At 44.5% G+C, this 20,910-nt stretch overlaps 1 protein-coding gene across 2 annotated transcripts; it reads left to right on the top strand.

Annotated features, from left to right (window-relative positions):
- Positions 1 to 2,581: 2,581 nt before the first annotated feature.
- Positions 2,582 to 20,730, top strand: SLC25A15 (solute carrier family 25 member 15). 2 transcript variants are annotated; one of them, XM_048956478.1, is made up of 8 exons: positions 2,582 to 2,733; positions 3,202 to 3,309; positions 5,183 to 5,312; positions 8,839 to 9,097; positions 15,966 to 16,103; positions 16,421 to 16,590; positions 17,562 to 17,720; positions 18,561 to 20,730. In XM_048956478.1, the coding sequence occupies exons 3-8, from the start codon at positions 5,258 to 5,260 to the stop codon at positions 18,683 to 18,685; spliced, it is 906 nt and encodes a 301-aa protein (XP_048812435.1). In that variant the 5' UTR covers positions 2,582 to 2,733; positions 3,202 to 3,309; positions 5,183 to 5,257; the 3' UTR covers positions 18,686 to 20,730. The 2 variants fall into 2 exon arrangements, with proteins under 2 accessions (XP_048812435.1, XP_048812426.1); XM_048956469.1 differs by lacking the exon at positions 2,582 to 2,733 and adding an exon at positions 2,740 to 2,889.
- Positions 20,731 to 20,910: the final 180 nt, after the last annotated feature.

The following is a 20,910-nucleotide window of genomic DNA, read 5'->3' as shown; positions in this document are numbered from 1 at the left end:
ACTAGAAATATGCCTCAGTCCAGGCAACTCTGCAGTTCCCAAGGTGACAGGACTGCCTATGCTAATAATTAATTTGGTGCAGCAGAAATGGACTCACAGACTGAAATGTCTGTTACTGAGGATCCTCACCTCTGTCCCAGGAAGTCTATTTTGCTTTAGGTTCTGTCTAGTCCAGCAGACCAAACATCCCTGCTAAATACATGGTACAGAGTTGTTCCCAGACTTTCACTTCATCGATTGCAACCTACACTGGAAAGGCCAACTCTGTTCTTTTACTTGCAGCATTCCTTCAGTATTAAGATTGCCATCACCGGTATGAGGCCTGAGATGCAGAAACAATCTTACTTTTGCTCCTTGTGCAACCCCCATGTGGCATTGTATGGCTTGATTTACCTCTCATGTAACTTGGTGAGTTTTGGTGGTCTCACTTATGCAGCTTCTGCTGCTGTTCCAGGAGGACACTTTAGAAAAGCTGATGTTCGTCTTCTTGGATGAAAGGCAAATTGGTTTCTAGGGAATAAATGATCTTCCTGTGGTTGACTGGAGATGGGCCCACGAGCTGGGACACTGGGATCCTGCAGAATGGAAATGAGTGCATTTTGCAAGGAAACCCTCGCAGAAGTTACCGTTGGGCTTTATAAAAAGGAGTGCAAGTAACACAGAGAACCACATGGTGGCAATGTGCTCCTTGCAGCGCTGCATTTCACAGCTCTAAACTTTCCCACGCAACATCTCCAGTACTTTATACCTTTCATGCTGTATCTAAAGCACATCCCACCAGGACTAGGGGTCTGAACAATCATAAAATCACAGAATGGATCAGGATGGAAGGGACCTAAAGCCCACTCAGTCCCAACCCATGCCATGGGCAGTGCCACCCAGCAGCTCAGGCTGTCCAGGGCCCCATCCAATCTGGCCTTGAGTGCCAGCTGTGGGGCACCCACAGCTTCTCTGTGTAGCTGTGCCAGGGCCTCACCACCTCTGAGTAAAAAATGTATTCCTAACATCTAATCTAAATCTCCCTTCTTTAGTCTAAAGCCATTCTCCCTTGTCCTATCATTACCAGACCACACAAAAAGTCAGTCCTCCTGCTTGCAAGCTCCCTTTAAGTATTTGGAAGGCTACAGTGGGGTCTTTCCCAGAATAATCATCCTGAAACACCCAAGATCTGATGATGGAGCTGACAAACTGCAACTGCAGGCAACATGTATTTCTAATGGCAAATTAGTCACTGTCCCCACTGTGGTAGGCATTAGATATTTCTCACCAATTGGATCTCCCAACAGCACTTCAGTTCTACTAAAAATAAAAAGTCAACACAGCTGAAAATTCCTTGCAATTAAACAGTAATCTGTTGCAGATCATTTGAGATGCACAATTAACCTGCTGTCACTAATTAGTTACCAAAGACCCAGCTATTATTTCTACTCTCAAGTAAAAAATTCACAATTTGGTAAGTCTGCTCTTCTTTAATAATTGCCACATTTTGAAGATTAGCCCCAAGCCATTTTCTTTGCTTTGAGCTCTCAAAACGGGAGCAGTTTTATCGAGGAGAAAACGTTGTGTATCTAAGATGGAAGGTCTGTGTGTCTCAAGGCATGAAAATACACGTGGCCTATACTGTGTCCTGTTGTTTTCAGCTTGGCACAGCTTCGGAAGAGCCTGATTGTAGGCATTTCAATTAATTCTCAACCAAAAGGAGGAAAAGGAGCTTTGCATGGTTTCAGTAGAAGGAAGTGATGTTAGTCCTCCCCATGTTGCTTCAACCATTATATTCTACCTCAAATTGCCAAAAATTTAGAAGCATTAAAGGGACATCTTAGGAGGAGTCATTTGACCTGCAGCAAACTACTGATGGATGTCTGTCCATATTCAACATGCCACTGGCTTGCATGTGCAAGTATAGCCAGAGCTGTCAGCAAACTTCAGAGCAGGAGCACCTTTCAGCTTGTATTTCCACAATAATTTGTGCATTAACACATGTTAAGTGTATAGGGAATTTTGTATTTTAGCAGAGGTAACAGCCGTTTTTTTTGGTTTTTTTTTTCCATTAACTGTTATACAAACAAATGGCCACATGATAATTTCCCTTCTCCTGTACTGTTTCAATGATAAGCATGCCAAAAACTGCAATCAAGCAGGAAAGTAAACACGTCCTGTTCAAGCACGTGCCTGTTGTGGTTCCCAGGGAAATAACTCTGTCTTATCTCTGGGTGATTAATTCCTACCTCAGTGCCATTTTATTTTATTTTTTAAGGCAGATGGAATAAAGCTGACAGAAGATGAGTGGAGGATGACGCTCCGCGTGACCCAAATTGCAGGATGCTGCGTGGCGGTGCGCACACACCAGGAGCACAGCTCCACAAGGCCGCTTCCCTCCATCCTTCCTCACCACGTGGAGCCACGCGGCGTCCCGCAGCTCCCGGAACCGGGAGACGGCACGAGGGACGATGCTCCGGGACCCGCAACCTCCCCTGTGGGAGGCGCCCCCCGCCGTGCGCGCTCTCCCCGGCGACCACAAGGCCCCGTCCCCAGGCTCCACCGGTGCGTGAATCAGAGCCGCGAGCAAACGCAGCCACCGCCGCACGACAGAGGGCGCGGGGAAGGCCGCCGGGGACACCGCGTCCCGCCCACCGCCCGCCCGGCCCGTGCCTTCCCGGGGCCGCGGGGGGGGCCGCGCCGCCTTACCCCGTCGCCTAAATAAGGGCGGCGGCGGGGCGGTTGGGCGCTGCGGTGAGTGGCGGCGACTGGGGGGGTGGGCCGGCCTTGTCCGCTTCCCAGAGCTTGAGGCGGGAGGCGAAGGCGCGGAGCGGAGCGAGTCCTGGGCGGCAGCCGGCTCCCCGCGGCCTGCGGCGCCGGGCGGACCCGGGGCTCGGCTTGGAGCGGCGGGTGCGGGCTTCCTCCGTTCCTCCTTCGGTTCCTCCTTCGGTTCCTCCCCTCGTTCCGAGCGCGCCGGAGGTGGCCGTTCACGCGCACCCTTCTACGCCGGTTGGCTGGCGATGAGCAGCCGCCGCAGCCTGCCGGGACTGAGTACGGCGTGTCCCGCTGCACGTGGGGCCGCTCTGACCTTGGCAGCGGCGTCCCGATGTCACCTTCTGCCCTCGGAGCTCCTCCGGGTCGGGCGTGGGGAGGTGGCGCGTGTGGGGTTGGGGTGAAGGCCCTGCGGACCTGTTGAGCTCGCTGATGCTTCTGTGTTTGCAGGTCCGAGCTCAGGGTTTGCTGTAGAAGTGGCAGAACGGTCGTTAATTCGGCATGTCCACGAGCAGTTTGTAATAGGGTCGTGTAATCACAAAGACGACGCAGGAGTAGGTACGTGCATGTGTAATAACTGCAGTTTTGACTACTCTTAAGTCTTTTGAAAGTGGCAGCGTGCTCTTAGTAATCATGGGCTTGTGGAACTTTCATACTCTCACCTCCCTCTTTGTTCCTTTTGCTGCCAAGCATTCGGTGGCATGTGCTGCTCTGGTGAGTGGCACAAGCTGATAGCGCTCAGCATGATGCCTTCTGCTGAAGGCACGTGGTGGTTGCTGTTTGGTAATTCCCTTCATTCAGAGGCTGCCTCACTAATCTGCCTTTCTGCACTTTCTCCAAGTGAGAAGCAATGCTGTGGAGTGCTGTATGAACGCTAATGAGGTGTGAGGAATAATGAGTGCAGCTTGGTCCTAGAGCCTCTGCTTTGTACTGAACATCAAGTTTATTGTGTGATCAGAAGTGAAACAATTCATACAGAATGGCCCAGGTTGGAAGGGACCTCGAGGATCACGAAGCTCCAACCCCCTGCTGAATGCAGGGCCGCCAACCTGCACATTTAATACCAGACCAGGCTGCCCAGGGCCCCATCCGACCTGGCCTTGAGCACTTCCAGGGACGGGGCATCCACAACCTCTCTGGGCAGCCTGTGTCAGCACTAATCTGTAACCATAGAAATACTGAAATATTGGTGTCATTTATTACAAAATCAGGGGTTGTTGTTGTTGTTGTTTAACCCTTTTTTTGTGGATTCACGCAGTGCATCTAAACAGGTGAAATATGCGAATTCACTGAGTGACAGTATTTGCCCTACTTCTTTCTTAAGCTCCATGAATAACAAACACGTTCAGAGACAGATTTTCTTAAAGCCTTGTTTGTACTTGAATGCCCATGCTTGTAACAAAGAGGATGTAAAAACGATGTTTTGTACAGTGTCTTTTCTAAGTCTTGGAAGGTGACTTACAGGAAGTTGTATTTTCACTTTATATTTCTTAGGAATATGGTTTGGGTAACAACAGGCTTCAAAAGAAGCACCACAGTGGGTAGAAGAATAGAAAATACTGTTTACTCTGTGTGAAGACAAGCTCACCAGTCAATGAGGCACTGATTCATGTGTGTGCTGATTCGGAAACAGTGGGAGCTCTTTGGCTCACTGTTCTTACTCCGAATTACTCCAAATAAGCAGGCTTGTCTTAACAGCTCACCCAGCGAAATTACCTTGCTGCAAGCTTGAAAACTGAGTTCTTTTGAATGTTTTCTTTGAAACTGTTGCCTTTGTATTTCTGCTTTCCAGCTGCCTTCCTGAGAGATGAGCTATAATTCTTATTTTACTTTATAATATGTAGTTGTGTAAGAACTTGCACTGGGAACATGTCAGCTGGACCAGCTGGATGCAATTCTAGATATTCGTATTCAGTTTTCCACTTGTACCTTCTGAAAGCCACACAGAAATACTTGATGTGTGTGTATCTGTGTGATCATGCATATAGTTCTTGAGCTGCTGTTCACTGTGAGTGGAACAGTTTTGCAATCTATTTTGCTTTATAGCCAGGGAGCCAAGACAAGTAGTTATTCCTGCTGGTTGGCATTGGACACCTGATGGAGACGCTGCTTCTGTAATCAGTAGAAAGGTAATAGTCAACAGTGTTCCCTGGAGCTACTCTTTCTCTTTATGTGAGAGATCCAAGAGTTCTAGAAACTGGAAAGCAGAAATAAGCTGAAGCTGAGTGGCAATACTCCAGAGGGTTTGCCTAATATGGCAGAAGTAATCAGAATACAGGTTTGCTACGTTTTGGTTTAGCTCTGGGGACGGGCATTCTCTGTTCCCAACTACCATGAAACAAGCTGAGTGGAAACGAAAGCATTCATGTCATATTCTTGCTTGTCAATTATTGTTGTGAACTGGGTGTGCTTCGTCTCACTTTTACCTCAGGGGGAAAATATCTTGACGCCTTCCAGGAATCTGGAGACTTTTCACTCTGCAGTAATCAATAAACAAGTGTGAAGCATGAGGATCAACTCTGCTCTTCAGGCTGCTATTGATCTCACAGCAGGAGCTGCAGGTAATGCTGAGGGACAGTTTTAATACCTTTGATAAGTGCTTAAGCAATTTCCCACTGCTTAGAGAAGTGAGGGGGGGGGTGGAAAAACTCACCTTCTGTATTTTAGAATATGGAAGTAAAACAGCTGACCTTGGCTGGCAGAAGTTGCAGTGTCTCTGATGTTATGTGCTGGTGATGTCCATGGACTCATTTGTGGTGGAAGGGGCCTCTAAAGGTCATCTTGTCCAAATCCCTAGCAGTGAACAGGGACATCCACAGCTGCATCCATGGCTGAGGGATGAACATTTTTTAAATCACCAGGGAAAGCAGTCTTTGAGATTCTAAGTTTCATCTCTGGGTGACATGGAAAGAGCTATGTAGCAAAGCCTTTGTTTTTGGAGCAGGCTAAGTTACAGAGACACTAGTTTCTCGTAGAAGCTTATGTGATACCCAGGGCTGATTAAATATTGGGGTAGAATAGTTAATTTGATAATGTTCATAGGGAAAAGGCTGCAGGAGTTTATGTAAAGTGCTGTTATAACTGGTATCAACAAATTCATCTTTTTTTGGCCATACTTTATCTGTTGCAGTCATTCCTTTTATGACAGTGTTAATGGTGTTAAGTGTAGTTGTTAGAGGTCATCTGCCAGAGTGGAGTAAACCTCAGTCCACTGAGAAGGCAAAGAGTGACTTACAATAAGAGTTCAGTGTACCACCTTCATAAAGCATTTGACCTTCCAACGCATTTTGCCAGTGCTTTGTGAGTCTTTGCACAATGCTAAGGCAAAGTAACGCTCTGTTACACAGTTTCACTGTGAGGGAAGACTGTTTTTACTATTATTCCTTTATTGCCTCAGGAAAATCTATTTCTCTTAATCTATTCACTCTGTGTTCTATATTTTTGTTGTTTCAGGGTTTGCTTATTTTTGTTTTTGTAGGGAATGAGGGTGGAGGTGTCTTTTTAAAGAGTAGCTGACAGCTGCTTTATTTTCCATGGTAGCAACTTGTTATCTGTGCAGTTCTTGACAGTTTTACTGATGTTCCTTGGTTCTTAACCAGGTGATGCGATTGCTTTTCTTCCCAGGACTTCAGCTAGAGAATACTGTTCTTAATTAACATCCAGGGCAGTGGAGAATGCTGACTTCTTGAGTTGAAGCCTTGTTTGTCTCTTCTTGTCTACTACAAGAGCTGAAAGCTAGCGTTAGCTGAGCAATCTATTTGCCTGGTGGTGCTCTCATACAGGCAAAATGCATGCATGTGGGGTTTGCCCATTTTGTTGTTTGTTGTTGTTGTTGCTTTGATATATTTGTTTTGGGTTTTTTTCCCCAACAGAGATAAGAGAGTCTTAAAACTTTCAATGTCATTCTGTCTTATGGTATTGCTCTCCTTCTTTCAGATTTTTTTTCAATATGATTTCAGAGTTCTTAAATAATTGTTCTTGTTCTTTGTTTTTCTTTGCTACTTTTGTTGTAATAGATGGTTCTGCCTGAGTGTTTATTTGCCACATTCTTTGCACATACTAGCTCAGTATTGCCTGTGTTCACTGGCTGTGCCTGTTACTGTTACACGTGTCTTTGCTCCCTTTAGCAAGGGTATTTAACAAGGCAAACAGCTTGTTCCTGAGCAAATGCATTACCTGATTTTACCTTCCTCTACAAATAATTTTAACTAGCTGATAAGTAGGGCTGTTCTGAGGCAAGTAAATTGTGAGCAGTAATAAATCAGTCATTTATGTGCCTGTGAGTCATAGTCCTTTGGCTAGGATCTGAGCTGCCTCTAATCACTTCTTTAAAGCAGGACTCTTCTCACCACGCTGCTGTTACTCTTAGGACCACACTTGCCTAAGCTTTCAAGCAGGATATTTGCAAGTTTGTTTTTACAGACATTCTGCTGCTGACTGGAAGAATTTTTTTTCCTTAATATTTGAGATATTAACCAGGACTTTTTGCCTTGAGGTTCCAAAGTTCATTGCTGTACTTGATTGGGCTTCTCATGCCTTTTCCGAAGATGCTGTAAGAAGAGCACTTTCTCTTTTTAGAACAACCATTCAGTCAGCTCCCAATTTTCCAGCTTTGGATTCTCAAAGCCATTGCTGATTATCTTGGTCTTCTTCCAACAGCCATTATTTTATGACCTGTATATTTTAGGTCTACCCTTACACAGGAACCTAACACTTGTCCTGGAGATACCTTTCTTGGCTTTCCTGCAAGTGGCATTTGCTGAGCCTTTCCAGAGTTCTCATCATCTGAGGCATACATGGCTGTTACTTGGTTATCCCTCCCAGAGCAGGCAGCTCTTCATAATTCCCTGTGTAACTTACTCTAAAACTTGCAGTGATCCATGTGGTTGAGAATCAGGTTTTGTGAGAGCTGGGTTCCTGAATTCTTAGAGGCCCAAAACGCCTTTTTGCAGAGGAACAGCAAGAAGTGTGTTTACGAAGAGTAAAATGGGTTGAAAATAGCCCTGGTTAAACAACCATTTGCTTACACTTTGTCTCTCAGAAGAAAAATAACTGCTTACATGCACAGACTTGTTTTTACTTCAGTGTCTTGAGCTGGATTTACAGATAAATATTTCAGTTCAGCAATAAAGAAAAAAACACCATCTGCCTTCTTTAGGGCACGTTCGTGTCAATGGTACTATATAGAAAGGTCAGGTTCTGTTGTAGGATGTCCCTTCTTTTTAAAAGCAAAGCCCAGTAACAGACACCTTTCATGTGCTTCCTGTTAGCTGTCAGCTTCCAGCAGGTTGCTACCAATGTATTCCTGTAATTCTTATTGATAAGTTAAGTGTAACTTTTTCTGTAGACTACTGAATTGAGTTGAATTTCACAGAAGAATATTATAGTGGGGGTGAAGTGGTTATTGACAACACTGATGGAAGTATCTCACAAGTTTGTACAAGGGTATTGACCTTGCAATTCAGTTTGGAAAAGATAACAGCTTAGGAAACTTTGCCCTCTTGCCCTTTTTAACTTCTCCTGGATGCACTGTTCCAGTATATATGAATACAAGTAAAGAAACTTCATCTCAAGTTTTGAAGGGGAGGACCTAAAACTTTGGTTCTCAATTTATAATGTGTCATCAGTTTTTAGCAGTCTCAGTAGTGCTCCTCTTGTCCTGGAGGAATCTGCCTCTCTTGATTACAAATCATTCAGTTTTGTTATTGCTGGAACACAGTATCAGATAGCTTCTGATCCACCACATTAATAAGTGAAAACATTGCTTTTTAACTTATCACAAATGCCTTGATTGCCAAAGAATAGCTCTAATTCAGTACTCCTTTATAGAACTGATCAATGTAGATGCTTGCTTTTATTACAGTAGAGACATTCTTACTGAAAATCAAGCTATTAGTCTCTTTATGCATGATTTTTTGTCCTCAGGTGACTAAGTTCACCACTGACAATAGATGCTATTGTGCTAAATTTAGTGCAGTTGTCTTTTCCTGCAGAGAACTGATTCGTCTTTGCTTTCTGCATGACTTTTCTAGCAATGTTTGTGTGCAGACCCTTCAGTCACCCTCTTAACTTCCACTGCTTGCTTAGGTGGGACAGCCTGCGTGGTGACTGGCCAGCCCTTCGACACAGCAAAGGTGAAGATGCAGACGTTCCCTGACATGTACAAAGGAATTGTTGACTGTTTTGTGAAAACCTACAAACAAGTGGGATTTCGAGGCTTCTACAAGGGGACCACACCTGCTCTGGTAGCCAACGTTGCAGAGAACTCTGTTCTTTTCATGTGCTATGGGTTCTGCCAACAAATTGTGCGGAAAATTGTTGGAGTAGACAGGAAAACAAAGCTCAGGTTAGTAACAGCAGTCTGTTTTGTATTTAAAATGAACTTGGGTGGGGAAAAATTACAGAACTGCTACTTGCAGACATTTTCTAGGCGCAACTGGTATCCCAGGTATCTTTCTGCCAATAATGCAGCATAGTGTGTTTTGAAATGTAGGTCTTCATGCTAGGATATGGTGTCTTACTATGTCAGAGCCATCTCATGGCTGAAGCTGACTGGTTTAGATGTTCACAACTCAGCTGAAATGCTCAAGATCTGGAACGCTTTACCAAAGAACTGAGCATTGCAACTTACAATTCCCAAGCTGTTCTGATTGTACAGGGGAGATCACAGAATCACAGAATTGTAGGGGTTGGAAGAGACCTCCAGAGATCATTGTGTCCAACCCCCAGATAATGGTTCCTCTTACAGGGAAACATACTGAGGGGAAAGAATGCTCTGTTATTGAATGGTTTTATTGAATGTTATTTTTTTTCTCAAGTTTCAAAGGTACTTGAATTACTTCAACGTAATATTGATTAGACCAGAGGATCCTTTAAGCACAATGTGTTGTCTACAGTACTGGCAATAAGTGGTTGCCTAATGGATGAGAAAGAAGAGAGAAAATATTTAATGCTTCCTCTGAGTCCTGTCAGTTTGTGTTCTTAGTTCAGAAGATTTCTTGATCCCAATGTGATTTTTAATCAGTGACTTTGGATCTCTTTCAAAGCACTTGTTCAGTCTCCCCTTGAGTTCTTAGAAGGTCCTGCCCCAGGTGGTAATTATTAATTCTGTAACTGGAAGAGATGGGGAGCAGCTGGTGTTCCGCCACCTTCTCCGGATCATTTGGATCTCATAGATACCTGTCTGCATTTTCCAGATTTCTATTTCTCTGTGCCTCTCCTCTCACCCAAGTCTCTTTGTAGGTAGAAGCCTTCCTGGTGAGTGAACAATCAAAGCTGTTCCTTTAGCTGTCCTAGCTGCCTTTCTCTGAAACTACTGTAGTGCCAAAGCATCTGGGTTTTAAGCTCGTGAGACCAGAGCTGTGCAGAAAATTCACAGTGTGGACAAGCTGTGGATTTATGCACTGGCCTAATGATGATAATCTCCTTCTAGCTTGGATGGCTTTTCTCCAGTTGTCTCAATTCCAGCAGTCTGTGTGCCTCACTCTTAAGCATCCCTCAAGCTATGTTTTCAGTTCAGCAGTGAGAATAAGTGCACCTTCTCCATCTGTGTGCTGCCCCACTGTGTATAAGAGACTACTTACAGTTTTCCTAGCTCAGTTTATTCCAAGATGCAAGGCTGAGCCTCATTCAGCTTTTTTTAGTAGCTTTATTCTGACTCGTGTCAATTGGCATCTCCAGAAGTAGCTGGGGGAGGTCATGATTTTGTTTCAGATCTGACATGACATGGACAGCTACCTGAGTGAAGCCTCCCCCAGCTGTCTAAAAGTGGTGTTACATCTGGTGTTCCCTGCTGCCCGTGTTAAGTTGTGCTATATGGACATGGTTTAGTGGGAGCTATTGGGAATAGGTGAACGGTTGGACTGGATGATCTCTTAGGTCTTTTCCAACCTTGGTGATTCTATGATTCTATATCTTAATACTGAGGCCTGATAGGAGCAAATATGAGATGCTGAAACATATCTAATGTGTTGCCACCAATCCTCACTTTGGAAGAGCCAAGAAGAATTTGTAGTATGCCATTGGGATGGGGATGGGGGGGTAGAAGCTGAGGTGGATGTCTTTCAAATGAGACAACAACAACTCCTCCATTGCCTTTGCTGTTTAGAAAATGTTGTGCTGTCTTACCTTGAAACAGAAAACTTATAAAGGCACAAACTGAGGTGAACCTGACCTTACAGTTACCAAAGCAGTTGCTACCTTAGTTTGGTTTTGTTTTTGTTTAGATTTTTGGTAGTATGTCCAAATGGCTTGGAAGTAAGCTTTCCTCCCTCTGTTCAGGAATACCCTGGTCAAAACACTCTCAAGGACAGTTGCAAAATGACACTTTCTCCAGTTGAAGAAATACATGCCACTGATGCACAAGTCAAAAAGAAAACAAATAAAATGCTGAATTCCAGTTCTCTTTTGGTATCCATTAAGTCCAACCAAACTGATCTCATCCCATGCTAAAGTCTAAACTGAGGCACCTATTATTCTTGTTCACCTCAGTTTGACTTTCTCAGTACGTGACAAGTCATCTTAAGTAGATTGCTTTCTTTGCGAAACAAGGAAAAAAACCATTAGTAGAAGAAGCAGCAGTGTTAAAGAGTGGACAATTCTTGTTCCCATGCTGTGTATTCAAAACTTTCCAGAAAAAATAATTACTCGAGTTGAGAGTGAACTTGAACAGGATTGAAGTCTTACCACTTGTGCCTTGAGACTCTCTACGTTCAAGACCAAAGCCTAGACAGCAGGCCTCACTGACCTGTTGTATGTAGAATTAAATGTCAGGATAGGTAGAAGTGGAAGAGATCTGAGTTATGGTGAAGTCTTGTTCTAGCTCTTCACATATATCAGATCTCTCTTTAAGTCTGACAATGTCTAGGGTTTTTTTCCCCTTGAAAGAGGGGAAACTACTTTAGCATGCAGTTAGGAGGCACCTCTTCCATGTTTCCATATCCTGATTCTTTATTGTATAACTCTATTGCCTTGTTTTAGCTCCTCAATGAATACAGGGCTCAGCCACAGTTTGTTTTCACTCTGCCTTGCTCTGTCTTTTCCTGTAGTGGATTTCTTCTCAGGTCCCTGTTATATCAAACTGTGTGTGCTGCAGGAGGATTATGTGACCAGAGTTGTCATTCTGTATTTACTGCATATTACTTAATTGCTGCTCTGCAAAATTGACTTCTTCCAGTCTGATTGTTCTTGTCACTGCCATATCTGAATACGTCAGAAGCTTTATCTTATGTTGTGATTTAGGTTTCACAATGCTTCTGTGGGCTGAGAAGTTGCAGCTGTAATCTCTGATACTGTGGGTGTTTAAAACCACGCACAGGGCAGATGTCTCCTTTGCATGGGAAGAGGTTCTGTGCAGCAGTAATGCCAGTCCCTGCTGTACTGCTCCCCAGGTTCTGAAAGAAGGGAGAAGCCCTGCTTGTTTTTTCTGCACTGTCGTCCAAAAAATTCTTTAATCTCCTTGTCAGTGGTATTGACAGAGGGGTTGAGTGCACCCTCTGCAAGTCTGGGGATGGCACCAAGCTGTGGGGTGTGGTAGACAGCAGCAGAGAGACAAGATGCCATCCAGAGGGACCTAGGCAGGCTCCAACAGTGGGCCCAGGAGAACAACCTCATGAGGTTCAATGAATTCAAGTGCAGGATCTTGCACCTGGGTCAAGGCAACATCCGTTAACAGTACAAGCTTGGGGATGAGAGGATTGAGCACAGCCCTGCTGAAAAGGACCTGAGGGTACTGGTGGATGGGAAGCAGGACATGAGCCAGCAGTGTGCCCTCACAGCCCAGAAAGCCAACTGTATCCTGAGCTGCATCAAAAGCAGTGTGGCCAGCAGGATGAGGGAGCAGTCCTACCCTTCTGCTCTGCTCTGTGAGACCTCAGCTGGAGTACTGCATCCAGATGTGGAGTCCTCAGTGCAGCAGAGACATGAACCTGTTAGAGTGTGTCCTGGGGAGGGCCAAAAAATTATCCAAGAGATGGAACACCTCTCCTACAAGGGCAGGCTGAGGGAGCTGGGGCTGTTCAGACTGGAGAAGAGAAGGCTCTGGGGAGACCTGAGAGCAGCCTTTTGGTCACTAAAGGGGAGCTACGGAAAAGAAGGGAACAGACTCTTTATCAGGATCTGTGGTGACAGAACAAGGGCTTCAAGCTCAGAGAAGGTAGATATAGGTTGGATATAAGGAAAAAGTCTTTTACAGTGAGGGTGGTGAACAGATTACCCAGAGATGTGGTGGCTGCCTCGTCCCTGGAGACTTTCAGGTGTAGGCTGGATCAACCTGATGGAGCTGTGGTATCCCTGTTCCCTGCAGGGGAGTTGGACTAGGTGACCTTTAAAGATCCCTTTTAACTCTAAGGATTCTCTGGTTCTGTCTAGCATACCTTTGCAGGAGCCTGTTCAGATGTATTGTAAAGCAGTGCAATCCTGAAGTGCCAGCCTCTGATTCCTGGCAGCTCACCAGTGTTCTTTGCAGTATGGTTAAAATCACCAAGTCCCAAATGTGTAATGCTGTGAGTTCACAGTTTGCAGTGCTGTCTTATTCAACAGCATGGTTTATGTTTGTCTGCACTGTGTCCAGTTCACGTGGTTGCATTTGTGGCAGCACGTCTATTGTGGTCCACTCTGCCTTAGTTTCGGACTTGTAGCATCTCCCACCAAAATCCTTTATTGTTACTGCCAAGGTGAATTTGAGAACAGGGTGTCATGGTTCTCTGTTTTTCGTTTTTTTTGGGTTTCAGTATTCCACATCAAAACATCATGTATTGTATGGGGCATTAAAGTGTCACTGCCCCAATCCCAGGTACCTATCCCTGTACATTACAGCAGTCACAGGATCTGGCCCTTCCAGGTGGGGGGGACGCTCTCTTGCTGCATTGCAGTGGATGCTGGAGGTGCTTTCCTAGCCGTTCCAAGCTTTTCAGGTTTGACTCGGTCCCAGGAACTCTCTCTCTCTCATCTTGTCTGATTTATTAGTCTCAATTTCAATTAAATTGTATTATATTGTGTTATCTTGTATTCCGGTATCGTAGTAAAGTAAGTTTTCCTCCATAGATTGTTGCTGCTGTTTTTTTCCTCCCTTCCTTCCTTCCAATTTTGTGGGACTGGGATGGGGGGGAAGGGCAGAGGCCTACTGCCCCCCTGTCACAGGCATAGATTGATCTAGTCAACTCTGTGACAGATTTTGGTGGAGAATGCAGGCACAGCTGCTTTTTAGCTTTTAGTACGAATCTCTCTCTCTCTGCTCTTAGAGAGCTTCGTTAAGGAGCATTATCAGTACTTCAGGTTTCCATGCTGGAAAACCTGACCTTGTGTCATGGTTTTATGTTTTTCCTTTTGCCTTTCGCGATGGTGGTGGTTCTGAGGAGGGCCCCTCGCCTGGATCTTCCTCCTCCTCCTCCTCTTCTTCTCTTTTTCATTCAAGACGTGAAGACACTCGTTTCCATTTCTTGCCCTCCACAGGAGCAACTGGTATTGTTACTGGTGTCTCCTGTGATTGATTAGATTTGACTTGGGGATTTTCCCTTTTGGCTTGAACCTCAGCTTGGAAACTCTCTCTCTCCAGAATGGTATTATATAGGGCATGGTAAGCACAAGCCAAACCCCAAATAAGTTGTACCTCCTTAGATTTATGTAAGCTGCATCGTCCCTGACTCAAATACTGGCTTAGTTTCTCAGGATCCCACAGATGTTCAAGAGTAAAATCCCATGACACTGCGGGTCCCCATGCTTCTAAGACCTTTCCTAAACCTCTCCATATTCCCTGCCAGTCATCATTCTCTGGGTTTGGAGGAGACTCCTTCCCCTTATTATGAGTGTGTTGGAATATAATCAGGGAAATTAATAACATGCACACCAACATGACTATTAATTCAAGATTCAAAAAACGTGTGACAAACTGAGAAGAAAGCCTGGAGACTGGTCTGAACATTGTGTTGTTTGTAAGATCAGCTATTCCATTTGGGACGTAGTTGTTTGTAAAATTAGCCATTCTGTCTGTGATGTAAATATCAAATTACAAATCATAGCACATTGCATGTAGGTATAATACAGGTGTCTCCATCAGTGCCCTTAGGCAGTTATATACGAACACAATTCCACAAGTGGATAATCAATGTGATTGATTATTGGCCAGTAGGTTGTGAGTAACACCATTGCTTTTAATCCTTTACACAGCGCCCCCATGATAAAGAATGGGTTCATCGCTGGTGCCTGCTAAAAAGGGGTTAATGAATTGAAGCAAGGGAAGGGAAGGGAAGGGAAGGGAAGGGAAGGGAAGGGAAGGGAAGGGAAGGGCACGGCACTACCCAGACTAAGCAGTGCTCAAAGATTACAAATATCCCAGAACACTGGCAGTATGCCTAGTCTTTCAAGGTGTCATGGAGTTTACTAGATCAATCTATGTCCATGACAGGGGCAACAGGCCTCTGCCTTTCCCCCCCACCCCAGTCCCACAAAATGGGAAGGAAAGAAGGGAGGAAAAGAGCAGCGGCAGCAATCTAAGGAGGAAAACTTATTTTACTATGATATCGGAATACAAGATAACACAATATAATACAATTTAATTGAAATTGAGACTAATAAATCAGACAAGATGAGAGAGAGAGTTCCCGGGACCGAGTCAAACCTGAAAAGCTTGGAACGGCTAGGAAAGCACCTCCAGCACCCACTGCAAGGCAGCAAGAGAGCGCCCCCCCACCTGGAAGGGCCAGATCCCGTGACTGCTGTAATGTACAGGGATAGGTACCTGGGATTGGGGCAGTGACACTTTAATGCCCCATACAATACATGATGTTTTGATGTGGAATACTGAAACCCCAAAACAAAAAACATAGAACCATGACACAGGGATACCTACCTAAGGCAGTTATTGCTCATACTCTTTGCAGCAGTAAGAAGTCCCCAGATCTACGCAGCTCATAGGAATTCTTGTAAAAGTCAAGGGGAAGGTTTGGTTGTGTTAATTCCTCTGCTGTTGCTACATCAAAAAAGGGTAAAGGTTGCACTATGTCTTTTCAGGTGTCAAAAGGTTGTATTCAAGGTGGATATGAAAATGGGATGAGTTTTGTTATCTATCTCCATATTTCACACTGCCATTCTCCTCTATTGGGGCTCCTTCCCCAGGGCTGTCCTTCAGTCTGTCGGTAACATTTAGGATGCACGTTTGGATGCTGCCTGTCAGTAACGGCTGTGCACTCAGAGCTTTGTGCCTTCCTCTCTTGCAGTGACCTACAGAACGCTGCCGCGGGCTCCTTCGCCTCTGCCTTTGCCGCACTTGCCCTGTGCCCCACAGAGCTGGTGAAGTGCCGGCTGCAGGCCATGCACGAAATGCAGTTGTCGGGGAAGATAACGCAGGGGCAGAAGTAAGTGTTGCTCACGTTCAGTGCCTCTGAGTCCTCTGTGTGTGTGTTTATTGTTTTTAATTGCCGTCTCGGCAGTGCCACACTGGTAACACGCTGTTAGCCAGAGAAGAGCTGTGATGGGAAGGTCATGGCCCATGCTTGGAGACCCCACAGGCACTGGTAAAGATGGTGCCAAGGACAGACTGTAGGCAGAACCCAGTTCTGAGTTCTATGTGGGCCCTGTTCTCTGCACACTCGTCTAACACTTAATGGTTTCTTGTCCGTAATCTTGTTATTGAGTCACTGAGCATCACTAACTGGATCAATCTCTCCCTCAGTACAGTTTGGGCAGTAGTGAAGAGCGTTATCCAAAGGGATGGCCCCCTCGGGTTCTACCGCGGCCTGTCGAGCACCTTGCTGCGGGAAGTCCCCGGCTATTTCTTCTTCTTTGGGGGGTATGAACTGAGCCGGACGTTCTTTGCCTCTGGGAGATCGAAAGATGAATTGGGTATGGTGCCCTTTTCCAGGTGGATTCCAGCATGCTGTCATGGGGTTCGTAAGGGAGAGGGTGAATCTGCGAGGGATGATGCACAGCAGATATAAAACAAAGGGAACCAGATATACGGAATACAGAGATCTGCACTTTGTGCATAAACAGTAATCAATTACTGAAATCATCCTCTTCTAATGATGCAGGATGCACTGTAAATGGAAAACATATGCAGTAATGTAACAGTAATATTTACACCACTGTGTAACATCTCTGAACTGTTTCTTCTCAGCGGCTGTTTGGAATGAGATTTGAAGTCTTCTGCAGCACTGCATTGTACAAATAAATGTATGCTGACCCGTAGAGGTCATTAAAGTGACAGTAAGAGAACATATTAAAAATCAGACATTAAGAAATGAGATGCCAACAGAGAATAGACATTGTTTGTCTCCTTCTCAAAGACCGAACAATAATACTTTGTCTTGCTGGGAGGCTCTACTTCAGCTGTGTGTATTCTAAACCCTGTTGTTGTAAAATATTCATTAAAATGTGATCTGAAACACAAAGTGACTTTGCATCATGAACAATGATTGATCACATAATAATTTCACTGTGCCAAGTAAAACTCTGTAAGGTGATCAGTGTCACTATGTGGTGTTTCTCTTAACTGTTTCATAATTAACACTAGAAAGTGATTAAAGGTGTGAAGGGAGTGGAGTTAATTTGGTTAATAGTCAAAATAGAGCTCTGAGCTGTGCTTTCTTAGCATGGCCAATGAACTATAAAGCGTTCCTTTGTAACCTTTGATCTTCTGGCTAGACCTGCAATATAGCAGTGGCTTAAAATTAACTTAGAGCTTTCTGAGGAAGCACGAACTGCTCTTCTTTTGTGAGATCCTGTGTTCTCTTTGACTTCTGTAGTTGAAATAATGCAATGTGTATGTTGCAAATGTTTTGTGGTATGCCTAAAAGCTCGCTTCTTAACCCTAGGTCCCATTCCTTTGCTGCTCAGCGGAGGTTTTGGAGGCAGCTGTCTGTGGATTGCTGTGTATCCTGTGGACTGTGTCAAATCTAGAATTCAGGTTCTGTCAATGACTGGAAAGCAAGCGGGCTTCATGGGAACATTTGTAACTGTTGTGAGAACTGAAGGTAAGCGTGCAGGAGATGGAGAGAAGATCTAGGGCTACGTTTTCAAACCTATTCAGCACCAAAAGCAGCTTAATAAACCTTGTCCATTGATAATGTGTTAGAGACTTTCATTAACAGTTTCTAGCAGAACTATTGTTGCTTCTCCTAGTTTGAGAATCTTGGATTCTAGAAGTTGAGACCTACTTCATTCTGCTCTGCTTGTTGAGTCAGGAAGCAATTCCCTTAAAGCTAACAAAAGCTGATTAAGCATTAAAATCAGACAAGTAAATTTCATTACTTATGCATAAAACCTGAAGGAAGCAGTTAAAGAAGTGTGCTGAAGTTACCTCTAGAAGTTGATTTATGACTGACTGCAGGCTGTTTGATAAATTGGTCTGATCTGGACTGGCAACTTGGAGCTTCTACCTAAGCATGTCCTCTGTGGAAAAAGCCTGGAGCAGGCACTCCAGAAGTGGTGTAAGAACATAAATGGCAGTAGATGCGATTCCTGACCCTGATACTGAGGAAGATAGTCAGCAGAGCAGGGGTATTTTGTGGCTCAGGGGTAGCCTGCATCCTCTAGTGACAAAGGTAGCCTTCTGAAGACTCCATCATGCCTGAGATGTGTCTCATGTAAGCAAGAAAAGTTAAAAAGCTAAGCTCCTGTTAGTACTGTAAGATGCTCCTGTATCAGTATCCAGCAGCTCTCTAGTTAACTGCTACAGCAAGGACTTCAGTTGCGTGTGGCTGTGTGTACATGTGCAGAACCGTAACTTAAGTGCCCTTGAAAGGTGAAAGCATAGGAGTTGATGATAAAAGGCATTATAATGAATTGCTAACCAGCTGTAATTTCATTTCCAGGTGTACTTGCCTTGTATTCTGGACTAAAGCCAACTATGATCCGTGCATTCCTGGCCAATGGGGCACTGTTCCTTGCCTATGAGTACAGTCGGAAACTTATGATGAAACAGATAGATTCTTACTGATGCCTTCTAGGAAACAGATCAACCCTTTAAATAAACAATCAAAAAGGACTCATCATGATCTGAGAGCATTACCAGATCACTGACTTGATTTTAGGAACTCAATTCCAGTTTAGGATTTGTAATCTTTTAAATTCAGATGATTTTTATGGAGAGGTGTATATGCTTCTTGAATTGAGCTGGCAGGACTGTCTCCATCTTGCAGGTTCTGCACTGGGTATGCTGCACATCATAAATGCCTGCCTGTAATGGTGCTAAAAAGACACATTGGTTTTCAATGTTACAGACAGAACAGGCTGTGATTTAAGAGGAGCATTGCTTTAGAGCCTGTGCTGTGACTGCTGCATTTCCCATTTCTTGCTAGCAGTATCTGATTCCAAGTAATTCCAATCTTGTCTAATCTTACTGAGTGCGGCTGTCACTTTCTAGCTCCCTTCCACCCTATGACTGTCTATGATTGTTGCAGCTGGTTCCTGACTTCGTACTCTGACACACTGATGGCCTTAGAGAAGCTAGAAGCTTTCACCCCCTGCTTTTACAGTCCTATGATCTAGAGCTGAGGTAGGGTTGCATTTGAGGTGAAATATGAAGTTTCTGGGTGTAAGGAGACAAGGGAGCATTTGTGACAATTGTTTGCTGCAGGCAGTGCTAAAGTATTATAAATGTCACTGAACTAAACTAACATAGGAGGGCTACTGGAAACAGCTGCTTGTTCAAAGCATGGAGTTGTAATGTGCGAGCTCAGGGTTGGGTCACCTTGATGTAGATGAGCCTGTGCTGGAAGGAGAGGAAGCTGAAGAGGAAGAAAAAGCCGGAGCCAAGTTCTTGAAGACAGCTGATACCATGGGCTTCAATGTACGTCAACTGGAGTCCTGCCACATGTGCCACTTGCTGCAGCTCTTCAGTTAAGTGGAAAGCACTTGTCTCGGGCCATTCACATCACCCTCAGGACTGAAGGACACATATGCTTTCTCCTGGCATTTGCTTAAATGTGCAACTTAAGGCCAGTTAGTGTTACCCAAAATGAGATTGTAGCACCTACTTTTCTAGTTGCTTCCTTCCTTCTCTTTAAGAAAGCAGCCTACTGCCAAGCCTGGATGAAGACAAAGCAAATCTCAGTACAGTTCACAAATCAAACCTGGAGGTGCTGAGAGAGATGTTACCTATGTGATGGTGTGACATACTCACCCTTTGGACACAGCCACCTTCTTGGCTAGCAGCACTTTGACACATCACATAGAAATTAGCACCTAGAACATGCCAGTAAGTGGCAGTTTCATGCTACAGCCTGTTTCATATCCCCAGAAAGAGGAAAAAGCTGTAGACACAGAGAAAAACATCTCACTGCCTCTTGTGATGGAGTCCAAGTACAGTGGAAGGGGCTACTAGTCTCTGGTGGAAGGTGGTTACTGCAGGTCCACAGACCCTTTTTGTTTCTTCAGCCTTCAGGAGCAGCACAAACCACTCTCACCTGAGGAGCAGTTACAAACAGTGCATGGCTGAAGAGGCTGTAGTGTCTATTGCACAACTTTACCTCAACTCACTGGTACCTGTGGCAGTAACACTGCACAGTCAGTTCTTTAAAAAGGAGCTTGTGGCAAAGGCTTGAATAATTCAGGTACAAGGGTTGGATTTCAGGAGTCTTAAGCTTCCTGCTTTCTGAAGTTGTTTATCCAAGAGAAACAATATCAAATGTCATTATTATTACAACTGCATACAAAGATAACAGAATCCATACCAGGGGAATACTGAAATCTATGTCTTAGATTTGTCTTTGCTTTCATTGTATAAAGCTCAGTTGCAATATCTAATTACTAATAATAAAAAAAAAAAGCTTCAAGAGAAGCAGGAGTTTCAGAACCACTGACAGCAGGAAGTTGGTGACATGAACAGAGTTTACCTTTCAGGGTTGAACCAAGCAGTAACTTCTACAGCTGCAATTAAGCTGCACATGTGTATGGGTTGTTCAGCTGAGAACTTCATAATGTTGTTACAGGAATCCATAGCAATAAAGTTTGATTCAACTGAGCAGCAGGCTTTGCCCTTCAGTAACACTCAGCTTGTCAGCTTGTGTTATTTTCCTACCAGTAGTTCAGTACAGGGCAACTTGGGTCACATAAGACCCCCAGAAGCAAAGGATGAGTGTCCACTACGCTGAAGCCAGAGGTTACTGCTCTAGGAAGTTCAGAAACTACTGCTAGCAGTCTTTGGATCCCTGAAATGAGATG

The sequence above is a fragment of the Lagopus muta genome, chromosome 1 (assembly GCF_023343835.1).
Source record: "Lagopus muta isolate bLagMut1 chromosome 1, bLagMut1 primary, whole genome shotgun sequence".
Taxonomy (NCBI): Eukaryota; Metazoa; Chordata; class Aves; order Galliformes; family Phasianidae; genus Lagopus; species Lagopus muta.
This window is presented reverse-complemented; position numbering and strand designations above follow the sequence as displayed.

Coding starts and splice junctions, on each gene's coding strand:
- SLC25A15 (XM_048956478.1), top strand. CDS start 5,258: ATGAGGATCAACTCTGCTCTTCAGGCTGCTATTGATCTCACAGCAGGA. Junction 5,313..8,838: donor TCTCACAGCAGGAGCTGCAG/GTAATGCTGAGG, acceptor CTGCTTGCTTAG/GTGGGACAGCCTGCGTGGTG. Junction 16,591..17,561: donor GAGATCGAAAGATGAATTGG/GTATGGTGCCCT, acceptor TCTTAACCCTAG/GTCCCATTCCTTTGCTGCTC.